The 21389-nt window shown below is 43.2% G+C and overlaps 1 protein-coding gene across 2 annotated transcripts in view; it reads left to right on the plus strand.

Moving 5' to 3' along the window:
- Positions 1-402: 402 nt before the first annotated feature.
- prune (prune exopolyphosphatase) overlaps positions 403-21389 on the plus strand; it is a 48858-nt gene continuing 27871 nt past the window's right edge. Inside the window, exon 1 of one of the 2 annotated variants that reach the window (XM_039750432.1) lies at positions 403-521. Coding sequence is in view for 1 of the 2 variants with exons in the window: in XM_039750422.1 (XP_039606356.1) it covers positions 3166-3204 (39 nt within the window). In the remaining variant the exon portion in view is untranslated. Of the gene's footprint in view, positions 522-3042; positions 3205-21389 lie in introns of those variants that run through there. The other variant, XM_039750422.1, reaches the window with a different exon arrangement.

Below are 21389 nucleotides of genomic sequence, written 5' to 3' on the forward strand. Positions count from 1 at the left end.
TGCCTTTAAAACAGTGTCTTGGGATACTCCAGTAAATAAATAAAACAAATAAATAAATACTTAAAAATATGTACAATCTTTAACTAAGTATTCCCTTTTTCTTTCATCGGGACATCAACTCGAATCTTCCTCACACAGCCCACCCCATCCCAGACTAGCACCTCTGCCAGTATCCACAGACTAGAACTGCCACCTCAGCCGTTCACTTTAGTTCCCCAGGACGCTTTCCCATATAAACAGATGCTGCCACGCTGTGGATCCGCCTATTGGTATTTTGTTTCCATGACCTCACTTATTCCTCATTTGCTCTACTACTCAAACATCACCAGGCCTTGGAACCTATATACCAGCCCTATCCATCAGTTCTACTCCCTTTACAAACCTCAACAGAAGTCAATCAGGAAGCTGCTTGCTATCCTGGACAATGACTCTCAGCCCCTGTATGATGTCTTGGCTAAACAGAGGAGTCCATTCAGTAACAGACTGAGACAACTGTGTTGCTCCAAGAAACACTATACGAGGTAATTTCTACCCTCAGCCATCAGGTTCTATAATTCACTATTCGTGTGATGAATACTGAGCTAGTCTAGCAGACATCTTAATAATGACACACTGTGCAATATACTGCTCTAATGACTGACATCCTGTACTGTGAAACTGTAACTGATAATTATGTGCAAATAATTATGTGTAAATAACTTTGTTAATATGCATATAGACAGTTCTTGTTATATGTGTTTTTGCACCTTGTTAACATACTTAATATGATAGTTCTTGTTACATGTACTGTACAGTATATTCATTCCTTTTTTGTGTGCAGTAGTAACCTTGTAACTTCCTTCGGGATTAATAAGATTTCTATCATCTATCAAGTGATGTTGCGTATTTGCTGCAATGGATCAGCTTCCAGTTGTTGTGCAGTATACACTGTTGTACTCCTAGACCCTATCCAGCTATGCATTGACTTAAACTAGTACAGCATGTATGTGTTTTGGGCCAACTCTGTGTATTTAATTTGGCACTGAACTTGTTAAGACTCTCCATAAATATCAGTCAGACAATTACAGTGGGTAAAGAAAAGAATCACCCTCTTCAAAATATTCACATTTTGTTGCTTTGCAGCCTGAAATGAAGGCAGACATAAACAAAATTCCAGCTGTATTTTCTCAATGCAGCTTATAACAGCGAAGTGAAAGATATAATAACAACAGTTCAGAAAAAATAAAAAAAAAACAAAATCACTGAAATGGTTAAAGGATCACCTCCCTGTGTTAGTACTTTGTGGTTTCACCTTTTACTTTCATTATATGAGTCTGTAGGGATACTTCTCTACCAACTTAGCACATCTAGACTGTGCAATATTTCCAAACTCTTCTCTACAGAACTGTTCAAGCTCATTCAAATTGGATGGCGACTGTTAGTGGACTGCAGTCTTTAAGTCATGTCACAGATTTTCAATAGGGTTTAAGCTTGGGCTCTGTCTTGGCCACAATAGGACATTCACATTTTTCTTCTTCAGCCACTGTGTGGACGACTTTGCTGTGTGCTTCTGGTCATTGTCATGTTGGAAGGTGAACCTTCTTCCCATTGACAACTTTCTGGTAGAGAGCAGTAGGTTTTCCTCAAGAATTTGCCCCATCCATTTTTCCTTCTGTCTTGACAAGTGCCCCAGTCCTGCCGCAAAGAAACACTCCCACAACAGGATTCTGCCACCTCCATGCTTTACTGTAGGTATGGTGTGTTTTGGATGGTAAACTGTATTGGCTTTCCGCCAGATACACTGTTGGGTGTTAAGGTCAAATAGTTTGATTCTGGTCTCATCTGACCATAACACTTTTTTCCATTTGGCCTCAGAATCTTAAAGGTGCGTTTTGGCAAAGCTTAATCGAGACTTCACATGGTCTTTCTTGAAGAATGACCTTTTCTCTTGCAACCCTCACATACAAGCCACATTTGTGGAGCATTAGTGATATTATTGTCACATTCACACAATGACCACTCTTTGGCAAAAATTCCTGTAACTGCTTCAAAGTTGCCATAGGTCTCTTGGTAGACTCTCTGACCAATTTCCTCCTTACTATTCCATCCAGTTTGGAGGGATGACCTGATCTGGAAAGGGTCCTGGTAGTACCAAACACTTCTTACTTCTTGATTATGGACTTTACTGTTCTCCTTGGGATTGATAAAGGCTTTGAGAGTTTTTGTATCTATCTCCTGACTTATGTCTGTCTACGACTTTATCCCTGAGATCTTTTGAAAATGCCTTGCCACCCATAGTTGATTGTTTGCTTTCTGTTGCATTTCCAAGCACTGGAATGCTCCAGGAATAGCTGGTGTTTATGTTGAACTAATCAGAATGATTACAATTGATCACAAGTGGAAGCCAATTTGCTCCGTGTGCAATGGCGAACGAGATTAGTTACACGCGCCTGAGTGTTTTTAGCAGAAGGCGCTCTTTAACCATCTCAGTGATTGTTTTTTATTTATTTTTTAACTGTTCCTATTATATTTTTCACTTGGCTGTTATAAGTTGCTTTAAGTAAATATTGCTGGGAAGATATTTTATATGTGTCTTCATTTCATGCTGCAAAGCAACACAATATGAATATTTTGAATGGGGGGTGATTCTTTTCTATACCCACTGTATACGCTCTCATTTTACACTTTCATCTCTAAGCCTAGCCTGATATTAAGCAATGGACGTTGCACCCTGATACTTATTCTCTTATTCCAATGTCACTACAGTATGTCACTAAAAACGATGTAGCTGTAAGGTTTGCCGATATATTTTCCTCTTCACAATGTAAGTAAATGAAACAAGGAATACAGCTGCTAGGAAATACATATAAAGTGAAAAATGATAATTATCTTTATCTTAAAAAGGGACAGGGTCAAACAACGCCTTGTGCTTACCGCTCGTATTGCCTTTTCCGTGTTTACTACACACACACTGCACAGTGCACAGAAATCAAGCTGCGCGCGCTGGTCCCTACCGGCCGCTTCTGTTTCGAAGGCGCTCTTCTGTGACGTCACACGCTGTCTTTGAGGTTTGCCGAGGAAGGGTCACTCTCACAGTGTCAACGCGCAGTAAACACACAGTTGGGGATTACCTTCGTGCTCATATATATATATATATATTACTTTGTGTAATACGAAAAAATACAAATGGAGAAATTTGTTCGGGATTGTTCATCCGATTTACAGGTATGAGACGACATGTATCATGATTATATTTCGTTCACGTGCTTATTTTTGACGTCTGCGTGGATACTTTGGGTGCATGTTTGCCGACGATGCTGAACTCCCTTAACTGGGAAAGTACAGCTTAGCACACGGGAGTAGATGGCTCCGTAAGAAGAGAAGTCGATCACGAGCTAAGCACAAAAACAAAACGTGTTTGTATTTTTCATAAATACTTTAGTACGTTGTAAATAGTGCATACAGATCTGTCTGCGATTGTGGCGGCGATCCCTCTGAGACGCGACTCTTAACTGTCAACATGTGCACATGTCTATTGCGCAGATGATTACAGCGGTTTTCGATCTGAGTCGTAATACGAATAAAGTATTTTAGCTGCGTGTTTGTAAAAAGCATGAGACTCGCTGTAGCAGTCACGTGTGTCTTTCTCGGGAGTTAGGAAATGTGTTCCAGTACCGTTTGAATTATTCATTAGTTCTTCGCATGCACTTGGTTTATGTACCAGAAAATAACCTAAGAAGTTTGTGAGCAAGGCTAAAAATATTTGTATATGACTCATTGTGGTAAATCATAATAACAGTAGTACATAAATACGCATTGGTGGTGTTTAGAAATTCAAGAAAATTCTAAATTCAATGGGATGTTGCTTGCATGCGTTCACAGGCACATGCTGGATTTGCTGCTACATTCATATGTGTAGTTCATTCATTCAAATCCTTTTTAACACATTCTTCTTTTACTCAGAGTGATGTATGCAATTCATATATTCACCTGAAATTTTCTGCAATTTTGTAGCTTTTAATGCCAGAACCAAAGCATTTTAAACCACTTTCTTTAATCCTGTCAGTCTGAAAGTTTACAATTGAATTTGTTTTGTTTGGGAAGAATTTTACTTTATTTAAAAACAAAAAATGCATGAAAAACTTCTTTAAACATCCAGGTGTTTGAAATCATTTGAAAATACAAACAACACTATAATAATTGTTTTGTCTCTTTTAGCTGATTTTTATTGTATTCTTAGAAAGACTAAAAAAAATAGCATTACAATTTATCCTTACAATACAAATTAATAACAACAATATAATTAAGCATACTTTACAACTATAACGTAATAATGGTAATTTATAAAACTTACATTAACATGCATAACCACCCAAACTACATTATACACAGTCAGACAGAGCAGTTTCAGTTTGATTAATGTAAACAAATCATCACATTCTAAAATTAATTTTAGCTAAGATATGACTAGCTGAAAAATTATTCAAAATTATTTAAAAGAAATAGTTTTATTACCAATGCCAGCTGGCTGAATACACCCTTATGGGTATTCTGCAAAAATACTTGATGTCGATAATAGGAGTCATGTTTTGGTTAAACTTCCAAAAAATTTTGAAACGCCCATTTGGCTTCAGTTGTAACCTGTAAAAATTAAGTTTATTTTTCAGTAATGTATTATCATTCACAATGTATGAACTTACATTTTCAAAGCTGCATTTGCACTGTAATTTCATAATGCTGCAATGGCCAGAGCTATGTACAGCTTCAGCATAACTGTGGTACTGTAACTAGGACTGATTTAAGTTGATTGTGTTGTATACAAAGTGTAGCTGAACATCATTTCATAAATTATTATATTCCTGGTTTCATTGTTGTTTTCATTGAGCTATTTCACTTTTACCATCCCAGTATCAGCATCATCCTTTTGATCACTCATGGTGGCATACAGTTGTGCTTGAAAGTTTGTGATCCCTTTAGAATTTTCTATATTTCTGCATAAATATGACCTAAAACATCATCAGATTTTCATTCAAGTCCTAAAAGTAGATAAAGAGAAACCAGTTAAACAAATAGGACAAAAATATTATATTTGGTCATTTATTTATTGAGGAAAATGATCGAATATTACATATTTGTGAGTGGCAAAAGTATGTGAACCTCTAGGATTAGCAGTTAGTTTGAAGGTGAAACTCGAGTCCGGTGTTTTCAATCAATGGGATGCCAATCAGGTGTGAGTGGGCACTCTGTGTTATTTAAAGAACAGGGATCTATCAAAGTCTGCTCTTCACAACAAGTTTGTGGAAGTGTATCATGGCATGAACAAAGGAGATTTCTGAGGACCTCAGAAAAAGGTTACAAAACCATCTCTAAAGAGTTTGGACTCCACCAGTCCACAGTCAGACAGATTGTGTACAAATGGAGAAAATTCAAGACCATTGTTACCCTCCCCAGGAGTAGTCGACCAACAAAGACCACTCCAAGAGCAAGGCGTGTAATAGTCGGCGAGGTCACAAAGGACCCCAGGGTATCTTCTAAGCAACTGAAGGCTTCTATCACATTGGCTAATGTTCATGAGTCCACCATCAGGAGAACACTGAACAGCAATGGTATGCATGACAGGGTTGCAAGGAGAGAGTCAATGCTCTCCAAAAAACACATTGCTGCTCGTCTGCAGTTTGCTAATGATCACGTGGACAAACCAGAAGGCTATTGGAAGAATGTTTTGTGGACGGATGAGACCAAAATAGAACTTTTTGGTTTAAATGAAAAGCGTTATGTTTGGAGAAAGGAAAACACTGCATTTCAGCATAAGAACCTTATCCCAGCTGTGAAACATGGTGGTGGGAGTATCATGATTTGGGCCTGTTTTGCTGCATCTGGGCCAGGACGGCTTGCCTTGATTGATGGAACAATGAATTCTGAATTATATCAGAGAATTCTAAAGGAAAATGTCAGCACATCTGTCCATGAACTGAATCTCAAGAGAAGGTGAGTCATGCAGCAAGACAACGACCCTAAGCACACAAGTCGTTCTACCAAAGAATGGTTAAAGAAGAATAAAGTTAATGTTTTGTAATGGCCAAGTCAAAGTCCTGACCTTAATCCAATCGAAATGTGGAAGGACCTGAAGCGAGCAGTTAATGTGAGGAAACCCCCCAACAACCCAAGAGCTGAAGCTGTTCTGTACGGAGGAATGGGCTAAAATTCCTCCAAGCCGGTGTGCAGGAATAATCAAAAGTTACCGGAAACATTTAGTTGCAGTTATTGCTGCAAAGGGGCTTCACACCAGATACTGAAAGCAAATGTTCACATACTTTTGCCATTCACAAATATGTAATATTCAATCATTTTCCTTAATAAATAAATGACCAAGTATAATATTTTTGTCTCATTTGTTTAACTAGTTTCTCTTTATCTACTTTTCGGAGTTGAGTGAAAATCTGAAGATGTTTAGGTCATATTTATGTGGAAAAATAGAAAGATTCTAAAGGGTTCACAAACTTTCAAGCACAACTGTAGCTTTCAGCTCCCTACAACCCTGAGCTGAATTAAGATTTAACAAAAATGTATAGCTTTATGCACACTTTGTTTCTGTTCTTTACTAAAAATGACAGTCATGCAAAGAAAAATAGTAGATCATTATAATTAAAATATTTGAACAGAATACTTAAAGTAATTTGAGATTGCCAAGTTCAGGTGTTAAAATGTTAAGTGCTGCAAGTATTTGGTGAATATGTGAATGATATCTGAAAGCAAAGGAAATTATCCATGTACTATATGTGCTAGATTGAGTTTGTCAGTGCAGACAACATATATATGTGAATGAAGTCTACATTGCATTGCAAAAGTACACAAACCCTTGGAAATTTTTTAGATTTTTTTGCATTCTGCTCACGTGTTCAAATATTAATGTTTCATATGCAAAATAAACACATTACACTATTAGGTGGTAATACCAAGAGTAACAGATGATGACCTCAAGACAGTTGTACTGCCACTATAGCTATAAAACTATTTATTATTTTTACAGACAATTAAGTAAATTACAGAGAAGTCCGGTTGTTTAATGACATATTAGTCTATCCAACATACCTTGGCACAACATCCGCTGTGCCGATTTAACAGTGAGAAGGTGCTGGATGTGGTAGTTAAGTGCTACCCATTGAGAACAATTTTATAGTTGTGTCTATTGAGAAGGATTTCACTGCACTTACATTTATGTTTTGTACCAGACCTGCAATGGTCACACAATGACCTTATATCCATATACTCTAGCATTCTGTCATCTTGTGATACAATCTGCATCTAACTTGTGAAGAATAACTAATATTTTAAACTGGCAACACTGGGAAATCTAGTACAATGCAAATTTAACATTCTTCAATAACAAGGTGCCAGAACAGAAGGTGTCATGTGGGGATGTCATTGTTTACATTAACCTAACTGCTCTGCAACAGTACTTGTTACAGGAATTTTGTCTGTAAGTACGTCATTTTAAGAGCTTTTGCTGCAGCCCTGCCTGGTACCGTTTTTATACAGAAAAATGCCTGACTTCATATATACCATATGCCAAGAATGCCTACATGATTTAACCAACTTTCTTGTCTCCTAGAATGTATATGTAGGATGTTGTGGGGTGCCAACTACAGTCTGCTCTGCTTACTCAGCAAACAATTGCCAGCCTGGAGAAGCACATGCTCAGAGCTTGCTAAGTGCAAGAAAAAAACATGCCGTTAAACTGTAGGGATTGTTGTGCAGTATATGGTGCATAGAACAGTATTGGGTTGGTACCATGTATAAATGTATTTTAGATGTTCAGAGATGTGCTTGCTGTTGTGGGGTTTCAGAGGCAAGTTTATTAATACTTTATGCTGCAACAATAACTAAGTTTATTACACTTTTGAGGTCAGTACCTTTTTCTAATGTATTTTTGTATAGTTAACTTGTGATTCTTTGAACAATTAGTTGTATAAATACTACATACAGGGACTAATGCACCGAGACTTGAATTTCAGCCTGGTTTTTAATTCTAATTGGTTAAATGTAAGTGGGAAAATCCTCCTGCTGTTTCCAAAGGCAAAAAGGACAATTATTATGGCCGTTTATTTCCCACTATGCAATTAGTTCAGAAATAAAAATATGTGATTCATGCATTCCTTGAGAGCACGATAATGTGACCAATCACTGGTTAAAAATGCTAGAGCAAGAATAAACACTTGTTTATCTTCTGAGTCTAATGGATAGGGCTACTGTATGTCCAAAAATCTGTCAGTTTACTAACAGCCTTATTCAATTTGGGGTCATGGAGAGTGTTATTAATTGGCTAATGTCTTCTCCATACACTGATGCAAACATAAATCCCAAAACAGGAAAGGTCACAAACTTGGCAAAGTGACTTGTTGACAAACCGTCTTTTAATGTGTTTTGTTACAAAAGAAGAAGGTTAGGAGCATGTGCTGATAGCGTGTTGCTGTACCCACTACACAACAAACCACCTGGATTGGGAACCAAGTGCAATGGGTGATACCTCAGCACCACACTGGAACAGTGTGAGGTTTTTGGCGGTGGGTGGAGTGCCAGTCCTGCTATCAGCCCCCAAGTTTTCCCTGTAAGTTGGAGGACCTGCTTGCAGGGCAGAATGCAGATTAACATCATACCTAGGACGAAACGATTGCAAGTTAAGGGCCATGTTCAAGGGCCCAACAGAGAAGAGTCACTTCTAGCGTTTACGAGATTGTTTACAAAAGCATTATTAAAAAGTTTGTGTAATGAAAATAACCTGAATAATGTTCGTAATGTGAAATTTTATTTTTTTTGTTCTGATTTTAAGTTGTATTTTTCAGTTAGTGAGCAAAACTTGTCATTGAAAAAATGTAGTACTTACAACGAAGGCTTTGCATTCATCCTCCAGTTGTTATGAACATAGCTACAGTTGAAGCTGGGCTATATGGACTAAAACTGATCTTGGAATTATTTTGTCCTAAAATGCAATATTCAGTATCTCTTGAGATGTTCTCAAAACACTTTAAAGATTGAACATCAGCACTTTATATACATGTTTATGCATGTTCTCTATCCATAGTTCAAAGACTGGTATATGTTCTCACAAAATGTAACAATCTAAAAATTAGCTGTATCTGAACGAAACAGCTCAAATGTGTTCACATAAAATGTATGAAGCATAAATTGTGATAGACAAATTTTGTTGAAATGTGGCACACTTATTCTTCAAGGAAATTTGTTGAGACAGTTCCATTTTCATTGAGATATCTTGAACAGATCAAGTTGTACACAGTTTTAAAATTTCATAATCTCCCATTGAGAAGTATTGGTGATTTTTCTAAACTAGTCTAACTTTAAAAGGGCGAAATGTTCTGTGAAATATGAAATAGTTCACTGTTGCAGTTTTATTTTGAGAGTGGTTACACCATCTTGTATATTTTCCATATTTTCCTCATTGTCACCTTTGATAGACGCTACTGACGGTAAGCAGATCCCCAAACACAAGTTAATAAAAAAGTGGAAGGTTGAATGCAAAGGGTAAGAAGTTGCTTCCACTTGTTGCTTGAGCAAGTGTTGTACTGCAGTCTTCTTACTGCAGTCCACCTTGGTCTGCGCAGAAAGCTCCACGTGCATCTTCCTCATCCTGATGTTTCTATTAGTAGAAAGTAGCTAAATATCTTACTAACTGTAAAAGTATAACATGCAAAAAAGGAAAAAGTTATCTACAGTACATACCAATGAAATACCCTGTGGGTGTAAGCCATTGTGCACAGAGCAAGTAAACATTTAGTCAGTACTATTTACCTTACACTAAACCAAGCATTACGTTTGCATTATGCACACATTATATTGATTCACCATTTCAATGTTACTATAATTTACTTGGTTGGCCAGATGTCCAGGTGACAGGTACAGGCCCTTGTGGTAGATAGGGGGCGCTCTCGCTCCCTTGAACCCCTGTCCACAATTCCAAACACCAGGTAAAAGTCCTCAAATTGACTTTATTTAATTGCCACAGTGGACAAAGCACACTCTTCTCCACAATACTCATATACTACACAATAATCACTAACAAACCAATCCTCCAGCTCCCAGACGCGTTGCCACCCCTCCACCCAGCTTAGCTCGCCGTCTGGGAGCTCCCACAGTCCTTTTATATATCCTGACCCGGAACTGTTCCCAATCCCCAGTCCATGTGATTCTCAATCACTTCCAGGTCAGGTAAAAGTTTTTTTCTTCAACCCGGAAGTCCGTCGTTCTTCCTATGACGAACTTCCAGGTCATAGGGTGCAAATGAGTCTTCGGTCCTCCCTGCAGCACCCTCTTGCGGCCCCTAAGGTATCCAGCAGGGCTGAGGATAAAAACTACATCGCCCATGATTCCCTGCTGGTCTTCGGGGCACCTCCATACTGCAGGGAGGGCTCCATCTGGCGGCCTGGGGGTATTGGCCAGGATGATAAGCCAGCCAAATATCACAGTACTCCTCCCCCAGCGGAAAACCGTGGTTTTTCGCGGCGTGTCCCCCGAGGGACATCTCCCCCCAAGGTGATCCAAAGACCGGGTCCCGTCGATACAGTTGACACTCCCGTGCAAACCTAGGAGGAACAGTATAAGTATAACTATTGCGACTTCCTGCCCTCCTAGGACAACCTTTCTACTCGTGGCCCGGTCTGCGGCATTCATAGCACAGCCGCGGTCCCCTTGGTAGTCTCTCTCGTCGGGACACGAAGCACCTGGGCACTTCTGGCTCCGCCCTTGTCTCCGCGGAGGAGAATTCCCCGGCCACCTTTGCGCTCTTATGGCCCTTTTCCACATTGTCAGTAGACCTCTGTTTTATTTGAGAAGCCTCCTGTTTCCTCTGGGACTTATATACAGTCTGGGTCTCTCTATTGCAAGCAGAGAGCCCTTTTACTGTTTGCACCCCTTTACTTTTACCCATGACCGGTGGCGGCGTCTTGAGGGCTGCCTCGCTCCGGGAGTCAGCACTGTCTAGCTGCCCCTGATCAATTAGCCCTTCCGCCGACCACTCGGTTAATGTACCGACCTCACTTGTAGGGCACATAGTGTACTGGCACCCGCTATTTATTAAAAGCGGGCCCGGTTTACACTGCGTCCCTTTTGTTTTATATACGGTACGGGTTTCACATACCTGTACCGCCACATCAAGATACACGGGAGGCTCTCCACCAAACCGCCGCACGTAATCCCTCAGCTTCTCCAACGGCGCTTTGGCTGCAGCTCCTAACTCCCCGACAATCTTTTCAGTGCTCGTCAGGACCTGTAGAAAACTACTTACGGGCTCGATCAAGCGCTCGAGTTCCCGCAAGTCAATCTTATTTACTTCGGTCGGTATAAGACTTACTTCCACGTCTGTCTTACCTTCTGGCCGGGAGCCAATGAGCACGCCCGCTTCTGGCACGTGCTCTGACAGGTCTCGCGGAGGCTTCTGGGACTTGGAGTTCTCTAAAGCTGCAGTCGAGGATCGGGTTGCTTCCTTCAGCAGACTGTGGTCTGCCCTTTTCCCTTTTATGACATCCCGAACAGCCATTTCCCGACCCTCCTTACCTTTTTGAGCGGTGAGGAGTGCTCCGCTTGCCTCCCCCTTCCCCTTCGGAAAGACCGAGTCCGTTCCTCCGAGCTCGAAGGCGCAAACAGCGGGACGCAGACCTCCTCCTTCCCAGAAAGCACCGGGTTTGCTGCCGTCATGCGGAAGTCTTTTCCCCTGTGCTCAGGTTCCGACAGGAGCGCGCCGTTGTCTCCAGGGCAGTCTTCCTTTCCCTGCGGAGCCTCCAGGTGATCTTCTCCGATGTACATGCATGGGACAAAGTGAGTTATAACAAAAGGTTTCTCTATAATGTTCCCAGCACGTACCTCAGAGCGCTCGTTGAATCCTGGAGGTTTCTCCGGACTTGAAAGGCCGCTCTTTAACTCCTCCCAAGCGTCGGCCATTACACACAGGTCACTCCCGCTGGTGATATTACTCTGCTTGCCCTTCCTCTTCCCCATTTTGGACTTGGCTTTCTTTATGGGTTCTGGCGATGCTGTGGTGATTCCTGACGCCGTTGTCTGTGCAGGGTTCGTTTACCACAGAAATTTTTGTTTCAGGTCCTCTGCAAACGACGCCAGAGTATCCTGTCGGCTACGCCACTTTGGTAGATAGGGGGCGCTCTCACTCCCTTGAACCCCTGTCCACGACTCCAAACACCAGGTAAAAGTCCTCAAATCGACTTTATTTAATCGCCACAGTGCACAAAGTACACTCTTCTCCACAATACTTATATACTATACAATAATCACTAACAAACCAATCCTCCAGCTCCCAGACGCGTTGCCACCCTTCCACCCAGCTCAGCTCGCCGTCTGGGAGCTCCCACAGTCCTTTTATATATATCTTGACCCGGAAGTGTTCCAATCCCCAGTCCATGTGATTCTCAATCACTTCCGGGTCAGGTAAAAGTTCTTTTCTTCAACCCGGAAGTCCGTCGCTCTTCCTATGACGAACTTCCGGGTCATAGGGTGCAAATGAGTCTTCGGTCCTCCCTGCAGCACCCTCTTGCGGCCCCTGAGGTATCCAGCAGGGCTGAGGATAAAAACTACATCGTCCATGATTCCCTGCTGGTCTTCGGGGCACCTCCATACTGCAGGGAGGGCTCCATCTGGCGGCCTGGGGGTATTGGCCAGGATGATAAGCCTGCCAAATATGACACCCTATTTCTGGGTATCTGGTCCAATAAATAACTGAGAAATATCAAAATATTTTTTAACATACTCCCTGTTTTATGAAGTGTTGCTCCACAGAAGCTAACATCCTTAAGATATGTTTAGAACAGTGCATCCAAAACTCTAAAACCCCAATTTGATGTAATATACAGTACATCTAATAACTTGTGTTAAACTTGAACAGCATTGCGAATACGATCAAAAATTGGAGACAAACCAACAGTACTACCACTTATTACTTTCCACTTCAGGCACTGTAGAATCATATGTGTTGATTTGTGAAGTTTTTTTTAAATAATTTTTGGCCATATTTCCCATCACAGTGCCACTTTCACTTGATATCTATAATGACTAATTGCTGCAATAAAGTTTGCCTTTCACTTCTGTTATTCCCTAACAGTTGTCATAGCTGAAAAGCTTTGCAAAGCATTTCATGAAAACTACTACAGCCAGGCATGCTCAAGCAAATAAGGACTTAATTACAGAGATTTTTTTTTTTTTATAGGTTATGTTAATTGCCAAATGCAAATTGTCAGTGTGTATGAATATGGTGTATGTTTGTGTTTATGGTTATATGTGTGTGAGTGTGGACTTTGTGGTGGACCTGTCCAGGCCTGTTTTCAGCCTATTTTCCCAATCCTGATGAGAGTCTGTAAAGGGATATTCTGCAAAAGAATATGTTGGGGCAGATTTAAGTCTTGCAAATTTCGAAACTGGGAAGTGTATCTGTGCTGGTGTCAAGCTTAATCAAAATACCAGAAATCAAAAAAATCCTGGAAATCCAAAGAAAACAAAACCGTACATTGAAAACAGAACATTGGTAAACAAAATGCACTTACCACTAAATAGTTTTATCCATGTAGTTTTTTGAACACTGGCAAAATATACAGTGCATCCGGAAAGTATTCAGAGCGCATCACTTTTTCCACATTTTGTTATGTTACAGCCTTATTCCAAAATTGATTAAATTCATTTTTTTCCTCAGAATTCTACACACAACACCCCATAATGACAACGTGAAAAACATTTACTTGAGGTTTTTGCAAATTTATTAAAAAAAAAAAACTGAGAAATCATAGCCTTTGCCATGAAGCTCAAAATTGAGCTCAAGTGCATCCTGTTTCCCCTGATCATCCTTGAGATGCTTCTGCAGCTTAATTGGAGTCCACCTGTGGTAAATTCAATTACATGGACATGATTTGGAAAGGCACACACCTGTCTATAAAAGGTCCCACAGTTGACCGTTGTCACGCACGCGCGCATGGGAGGCAGCTAAAGGGCTCGGGAGAAGGCAGTTCTGAGGCACGCCGGGATGTGGCAGAGTGCACTAACTCTCTTTCTCACTTCCCTGTAGACCAAACCCGGGAGGCTCCACCTGGCTCTCTTGACATCATTTCTGGGACCGAACCAATGGAAACAGACCTTACCAGCTCCGGCCCCCCTGATGTCACATCCGGGCCTGATCCAAAGAATAATGAACACGTGCCTGATCCTTATGACCTCATTTCCTGTCATCCCCTTTAAAAGCCTACCCTTTTCCCTTCTCCTGCAGTCTGGTTTTGGACTCCATTGTATGCACTTCAGTGCTAGTTACTTAAAAGAACGACTTTTGCAGCCAGGATACCAAATTATATGGATACTGCCCCAAACCTTTATCTGTCTTTGTCTCGTTTTGTGACAGTGGCGTAGTCGGCAGGATGGAGAAGTCCCAGAAGAGAAGGGGACAGGACATGCAATACACCCAGGCGGGAGCGTACCGGGGCCGAGTATTCAGGCGGGAAGGGTGCCCCATGGTTCGGCGAGACCCGGTGCGGGCTCCGCTCCCAGCACGCAGAACTAGGCCACCTAGAGAGGCCAGGGAGTGTGCGGGTGAGGCTCACAGAGTTGGGCTGCCCTGGAGGGGGGAGGCAAGAGGGACTCGGTATGCTCTCTTGGGGGAGAGTGCCTGCCTCCCTGTGAAACCAAAGCCCCATTTACCACCTAGGGGTGCCCCAGACTGGCAGGTGAGTGAAATAAAAAAATGGAGGTTGGACCCTGAGCGGCCGACCAGTAAACAAGCCTGGTCCTTATGGGCAAAGGTATGGCAGTGGCTACGGCTGCTAGAAAACAAGCCCTACCAGGTAATAGAGCAGGTAGCTTACTATCTGCTCCTGAAAGCGCTTTCCCATGGCTTCACCCAGCCGGTTTGGGGCAAGCAGTTTACGAACATGTCAGGGCTCATAGAGCTTCTGGAGACACAGAGGGCGGCCTCACACTCTGGGAGAGCAGAGCCGTCCTTCTGTCAAACTCAGCCGGGGTACGTCCCAAGACCTAGCCCCTCCCTGTACAACCCGGAGCTCGTATCGGCGTCCGCGGTGCCGTGGATGCGCAACCCGCTTCGAGACAACGAGGAATGCAGGTGGAGGGGGAGGAGGGGTTGGTGTGCTCTGACAAACCCGTTGACGGTCCCACAAACAGACGTGGTGATCGTTTACAGGTTTAAAACTTCCGCTCTGCTCGATTCCGGCAGCAGCATTTCCATTGCCCGCCGTTTTGTGCTACCGCGACAATGGCTAAAGTTCAAGACCAGTATAACCTGTGTCCACGGGGAAACCCGCTGGTACAGGACCGCCGCTTGTGTCATCAGCTACGGAGGATCTGCCCAGAAAGTAACTGTAGCAATCCTTCCTGATCCTCCACACCCGGTGATACTGGGGCGGGACTGGTCTGAAATTAAAAGCGGTGAGACACATACCACTCCCGGGGTTAATTTGGGCCTCGTTATGGATGGAGATGAGCCGTCTCAAGCTGCCTCCACGCCGTGTAATCAGCCGGCAGAGAGAGACGAAGCGGCCGTCCTAAGTGACGTGGCAACTCCCGGGCCGTCGCAGGCTGACACGTCATCCACCAACGCCGCGGCGGAGCGGGAGGAAACCACGCCCATTGATGTCGACGCTGACCCTCTCTCCATGTTGTGATTTCAATTTAAAAGGACGCTGGCTTCTTTTAGAAGGGAGCAATGGAACAACGACTCCCTGAAGTTTGCAAAAAATGCAGTGGTCCTTGTCGATGGCCAGTGCACTGATCAGTCGATGCCACAGAGCCCCTACTTTGTGTTAGATAATGACCTCCTTTACCGTGTAGCAATGCATGACGGGCAGGAGACGAGGCTGCTGCTAGTGCCGTGTACCTTCCGGCGGCAGGTCTGCGAGGTAGCACTCGCCCACCTCCTAGGTGGCCACCTGGGCACCGAGAAAACTCTGGAGCGGATAAAGCTCCGTTTCTACTGGCCGGGAATCAACGAGGAGGTTCGTCGCTTTTGCGCTTCCTGCCCGGAGTGTCAACTGCGACAAATTCCTAGGAAGGACCGTGGTCCTCTCGTTCCTATTCCCTTGATTGATGTTCCCTTCCACAGAATCGGGGTCGACCTAGTTGGACCCCTAGAGCCCTCAGCCCGAGGACACAAGTACATTTTAGTCCTCGTGAATTATGCTACATGATACCCCAAAGCTGTTCCATTGCGCTCAGCTACCTCTAAAGCCATCGCACGGGAATTACTAGGGGTATTTGCGTGTGTGGGGATCCCCAAGGAAGTCTTGACGGACCAGGGGACCCCTTTCACCTTGGAGACGTTCAGGGAGACTGCCAAGTTACTGAAAGTAAAGCATTTAAAGACCTTGGTGTATCATCCTCAAACCGACGGGTTAGTAGAGAGGTTTAATCAAACTCTCAAGCAAATGCTGCGTAAGGTGGTCAGCGAGGATGGAAGGAACTGGGACCAGCTCCTCCCCCTCATCCTTTTTGCCTATCGGGAAGTCCCACAAACTTCCACGGGGTTCTCCCCTTTTGAACTACTGTATGGGCGCGACCTCGGGCATATTAGATATTTTGAAAGAAGGGTGGGAAGAAGAGGCTCTTCCCTCTACAAATATACTAGAATATATCGCGCAGTTACGCGATAGATTTGGAAAGATTCGGCCTCTCCTTAAAAGTCACATGGAAGAGGCTCAAGCAGCACAAGCCCGTTACTACAACCGCGGCACGTCTCTTCGGGAGTTCCGCCTGGGAGATCGAGTCATGGTCCTAGTACCTACCTCCCACTCTTAAGTTGCTTGCCCACTGGCAGGGCCCCTACGAAGTTAAGGAGAGGAAGGGACTGGTCGACTATTTGGTGAGTCAACCCAATTGTCGGCCGAAGGAGCGGGTTTATCATGTGAACCTGCTGAAACCGTGGATGGAGTTGGAGGTTCTGCAATGACTTCCGTTGGCTTAATCAAGTCTCCCAATTAGATGCCTATCCAATGCCACGCATGGACGACCTCCTCGAGAGGCTTGGACAAGCTCAATATCTGACCACGCTTGACATGACAAAAGGGTACTGGTAGGTTCCCTTAACAGACTCCGCAAAGGAAAAAAACGCGTTTAGTACCCCTAGCGGACACTGGCAGTATCGTGTTCTTCCATTTGGGTTACACGGGGCTCCAGCCACCTTCCAGCGTCTGGTGGACAAAGTGCTAAAGCCTCATAACTCATATAGTGCTGCCTACCTGGATGATGTGGTCATCTATTCCAGCACATGGAGGGAACACCTACAGCATGTCCAAGCGGTATTACGGACACTTGGTGAGGCCGGGCTCCGGATTAATCCCAAGAAGTGTTTCTTTGGATTAAGCGAGGCCAAATATTTAGGCTACCTGGTGGGCCGAGGTACCGTAAGGCCACAGTGCTCCAAAATTGATGCCATTTTGAAATGGCCCCATCCGCGAACCAAGTGGCAGGTACAAGCCTTTCTCGGGTTAGCCGGGTACTACCGCCGGTTTGTACCCCGGTTCTTGGAGAGTGGCGCCCTTGACTGATTTAACAAAGAAGAGGGCCCCGAACATTGTGGTATGGACTGAAAAGACAGGCACTGCATTTGGTGACTTGAAGCAGGCCCTTACGTCCACACCTATTTTGATGGCACCTAACTTTTCTTTGCCTTTCATCCTCCAGACGGACGCTTCGGACACAGGCCTGGGCGCCGTGCTGAGCCAAAGTGTCGATGGTGTGGAACACCCCGTCATGTTCCCGAGCTGGAAACTGTTGGACCGGGAGACCAGGTATGCAGCGGTGGAAAGGGAGGCTTTGGCGATTAAATGGGCAATTACTCAGCTGAGGTACTACCTGTTGGGCCGGGAATTCACCCTTGTCACGGACCATGCACCTCTGCAGTGGATGGCCCTGCACAAGGAGTCGAATCCACGGGTCACCCGGTGGTTTCTTGACCTGCAGCCGTACAAGTTTTCGATCGTTCATCGTCGGGGTGCTCTCCATGCCAACGCTGATGCTCTTTCTCGGGTTCAAGACCTCTCGGTTAGAGTCGCCCGACCCGACGGGTCTGGGCTGAGGGGGGGGGCCTTGTCACGCACACGCGCATGGGAGGCAGCTAAAGGTCTCGGGTGAAGGCAGTTCTGAGGCACGCCGGGATGTGGCAGAGTGCACTAACTCTCTTTCTCACTTCCCTGTAGACCAAACCCGGGAGGCTCCACCTGGCTCTCTTGACATCATTTCTGGGACCGAACCAATGGAAACAGACCTTACCAGCTCCGGCCTCCTGATGTCACATCCGGGCCTGATCCAAAGAATAATGAACACGTGCCCGATCCTTATGACCTCACTTCCTGTCTTCCCCTTTAAAAGCCTACCCTTTTCCCTCCTCCCGCAGTCTGGTTTTGGACTCCATTGTATGCATTTCAGTGCTAGTTACTTAAAAGAACGACTTTTGCAGCCAGGATACCAAATTATATGGGTGGCTGCCCCAAACCTTTATCTGTCTTTGTCTCGTTTTGTGACACCGTTCATGTCAGAGCACAAACCAATCATGAAGTCAAAGGAATTGTCTATAGACCTCCGAGACAGGATTGTCTTGAGGCACAAATCTGGGGAAGGTTACAGAAAAATTTCTGCTTTTTTGAAGGTCCCAATGAGCACAGTGGCCTCCATCATCCGTAAGTAAAAGAAGTTCAAAACCACCAGGACTCTTCCTAGAGCTGGCTGGCCATCTAAATTGAGTGATCGGTGGAGAAGGGCCTTAGCCAGGGAGGTGACCAATAACCCGATGGTCACTCTGTCAGAGCTCCAGAGGTCCTCTGTGGAGAACCTTCCAGAAGGACAACCATCTCTGCAGCAATCCACCAAAAAGGCCTGTATGGTAGAGTGGCCAGACGGAAGCCACTCCTTAGTAAAAGGCACATGGCAGCCCGCCTGGAGTTTGCCAAAAGGCACCTGAAGGACTCTCAGACCATGAGAAACAAAATTCTCTGGTCTGATGAGACAAAGGTTGAACTCTTTGGTGTGAATGCCAGGTGTCATGTTTGGAGGAAACCAGGCACCACTCATCACCAGGCCAATACCATCCCTACAATGAAGCATGGTGGTGGCAGCATCATGCTGTGGGGATGTTTTTCAGCGGCAGGAACTGGGAGACTAGTCAGGATAAAGGGAAAGATGACTGCAGCAATGTACAGAGACATGCTGGATGAAAACCTGCTTCAGAGCGCTCTTGTTCTCAGACTGGGACGACGGTTCATCTTTCAGCAGGACAACGACCCTAAGCACACAGCCAAGATATCAAAGGAGTGGCTTCAGGACAACTCTGTGAATGTCCTTGATTGGCCCAGCCAGAGCCCAGACTTGAATCCGATTGAACATATGTGTAGAGATTTTAAAATGGCTGTGCACCGATGCTTCCCATCTAACCTGATGTAGCTATAGAGGTGCTGCAAAGAGGAATGGGGCAAAAATGGCCAAGGATAGGTGTGGCAAGCTTGTGGCATCATATTCAAAAAGACTTAAGCAAAGGCTGTGAATACTTATGTACATGTGATTTCTCAAGTGTTTTTATTTTTAATAAATTTGCAAAAACCACAAGTAAACTTTTTTCACGTTGTCATTATGGGGTGTTGTGTGTAGAATTCTGAGGAAAAAAATGAATTTAATCCATTTTGGAATAGGGCTGTAACATAACAAAATGTGGAAAAAGTGATGCGCTGTGAATACTTTCCAGATGCAGTGTAATTAGTTTTAGGGCGCATGTTAAGTAGGCAGTGGTGTGTTGTGCAATACGGTGTGAGTGAATAGAGGGAACCATCAATGGATAACATAGCTCTTTGTAAATGAACAAACTAACATTATAGTAGAGTAAACAGATAAAATGCCCTAGATGATTTAAGAAGTTACTGTCATGTGCCCAGGAAGACTTGTCAGTTGTCATGTAAACAGTTTTCCATAAAAAATAAGAGCTGAACTTGAGATATTTAAGGACAAGAATGTAGTAGAAATGAGACTTTTATTTGGGTAGGTCTATTTGGCCAATGATGATTGATTCAGCCAATCAGAGTGTATGCAAGGAAGTGAACCAATCAGAGTAAGCATTAATTCAGCACTGTTATGCAAATTCAGTTATCTACTGTATAAGAATAACTCTCTGTCTTTGTTCTGTGACCATTTTCTGACAACTTCTGCACAGTACTCTGTCCCCTAGTAGATTGCTGTGACAGGGCGCTCCTTCTTCGTAAAGAGAAATTACAGACACACTGAACAAGTTTCCTTCTGTATCGTTCCTCACTCAAAGTGGTCCTAGTTTAGGACATATTTCATTTTTTAATAATATATTTCCAAATTTATTTCTTTTACTTAAGTCACTTCAGCTGTTATCTTCTTCCACCTGCTGCTTGTCCTCTATTATAGCATACAACAGAACTGCAAACATTTTATGGAACTTTGCTTACTGGGAATTTGTTTTGTTGGGGCAGCAGGAGATTATGTTGCAGGTGCAGCACTGACTTGCCCGAGTGACCGCTCCATATGCAGTAACATGTTTTATATTAAGATATTGTACTGCTTCAGTTGTCATCTCAGGTAAAATCAGTAACAGTACTAACCATACCTGTTCTAAATGATTCCTCTTCTGATCCTTACTCAGTTTTTTACTAAACCTCATCACTACCATTTATCATTGGTGGAACTGACGTACACAGGCTTAGAAAGAGTGCTGAGGATTTTGTGGAATTTTATGTAACTTTCAAAAGAAGTACATCACGATATTGGCTTTTGTATATTGATTCTTATTAAATATTGAAAATTCAATATATTGCCATGTTCTAGCTGCAGTTGTCCATTCAGTCCTCTAACGTGCTTATCCAGTTCAGTGTCTCTGGGAGATGGTGCTCATTGCAGCTGCACTGGGCCCAAGACAGGATCCAACTTTGGAAGGGCATTACCTTTGCTTAAAACAGTGACAAATTTATTTTATTAGTTTTAGAAAGCTTCCACATTGGCCAGATATTTTTTGTTGCTCAGCTCATAATACTTTGAAGCATGAGAAAAATCCTTCCATTTACAATATAGGGCATTGTGTTAATGGAAGCACATAATCAAAGAGGTACACAGTTAGAGGGGATACTAAAACAGCTTACTTCATTACTGAAAACGAATCGACAAATATTAAATTTCTATCATTATTTGTATTTTTGTAGCCAGTGTAATGTTTACAACTAAACTCTTAATGTTTCATAAGCACATGTAGTAGATACCTAAACAGAAATACAGAATGATGTTCTGTCTCCAGTTTGAAGTAATTACTGCTCTTACAGTCCAATTCGATGGCTAATGTTGCATTAGTGCACAGACATAAGCAGTAGCAAAGTCTGACTACATAAGTGAGATAG

This window comes from Polypterus senegalus, chromosome 1 (genome assembly GCF_016835505.1).
Source record: "Polypterus senegalus isolate Bchr_013 chromosome 1, ASM1683550v1, whole genome shotgun sequence".
Lineage (NCBI taxonomy): Eukaryota > Metazoa > Chordata > Cladistia > Polypteriformes > Polypteridae > Polypterus > Polypterus senegalus.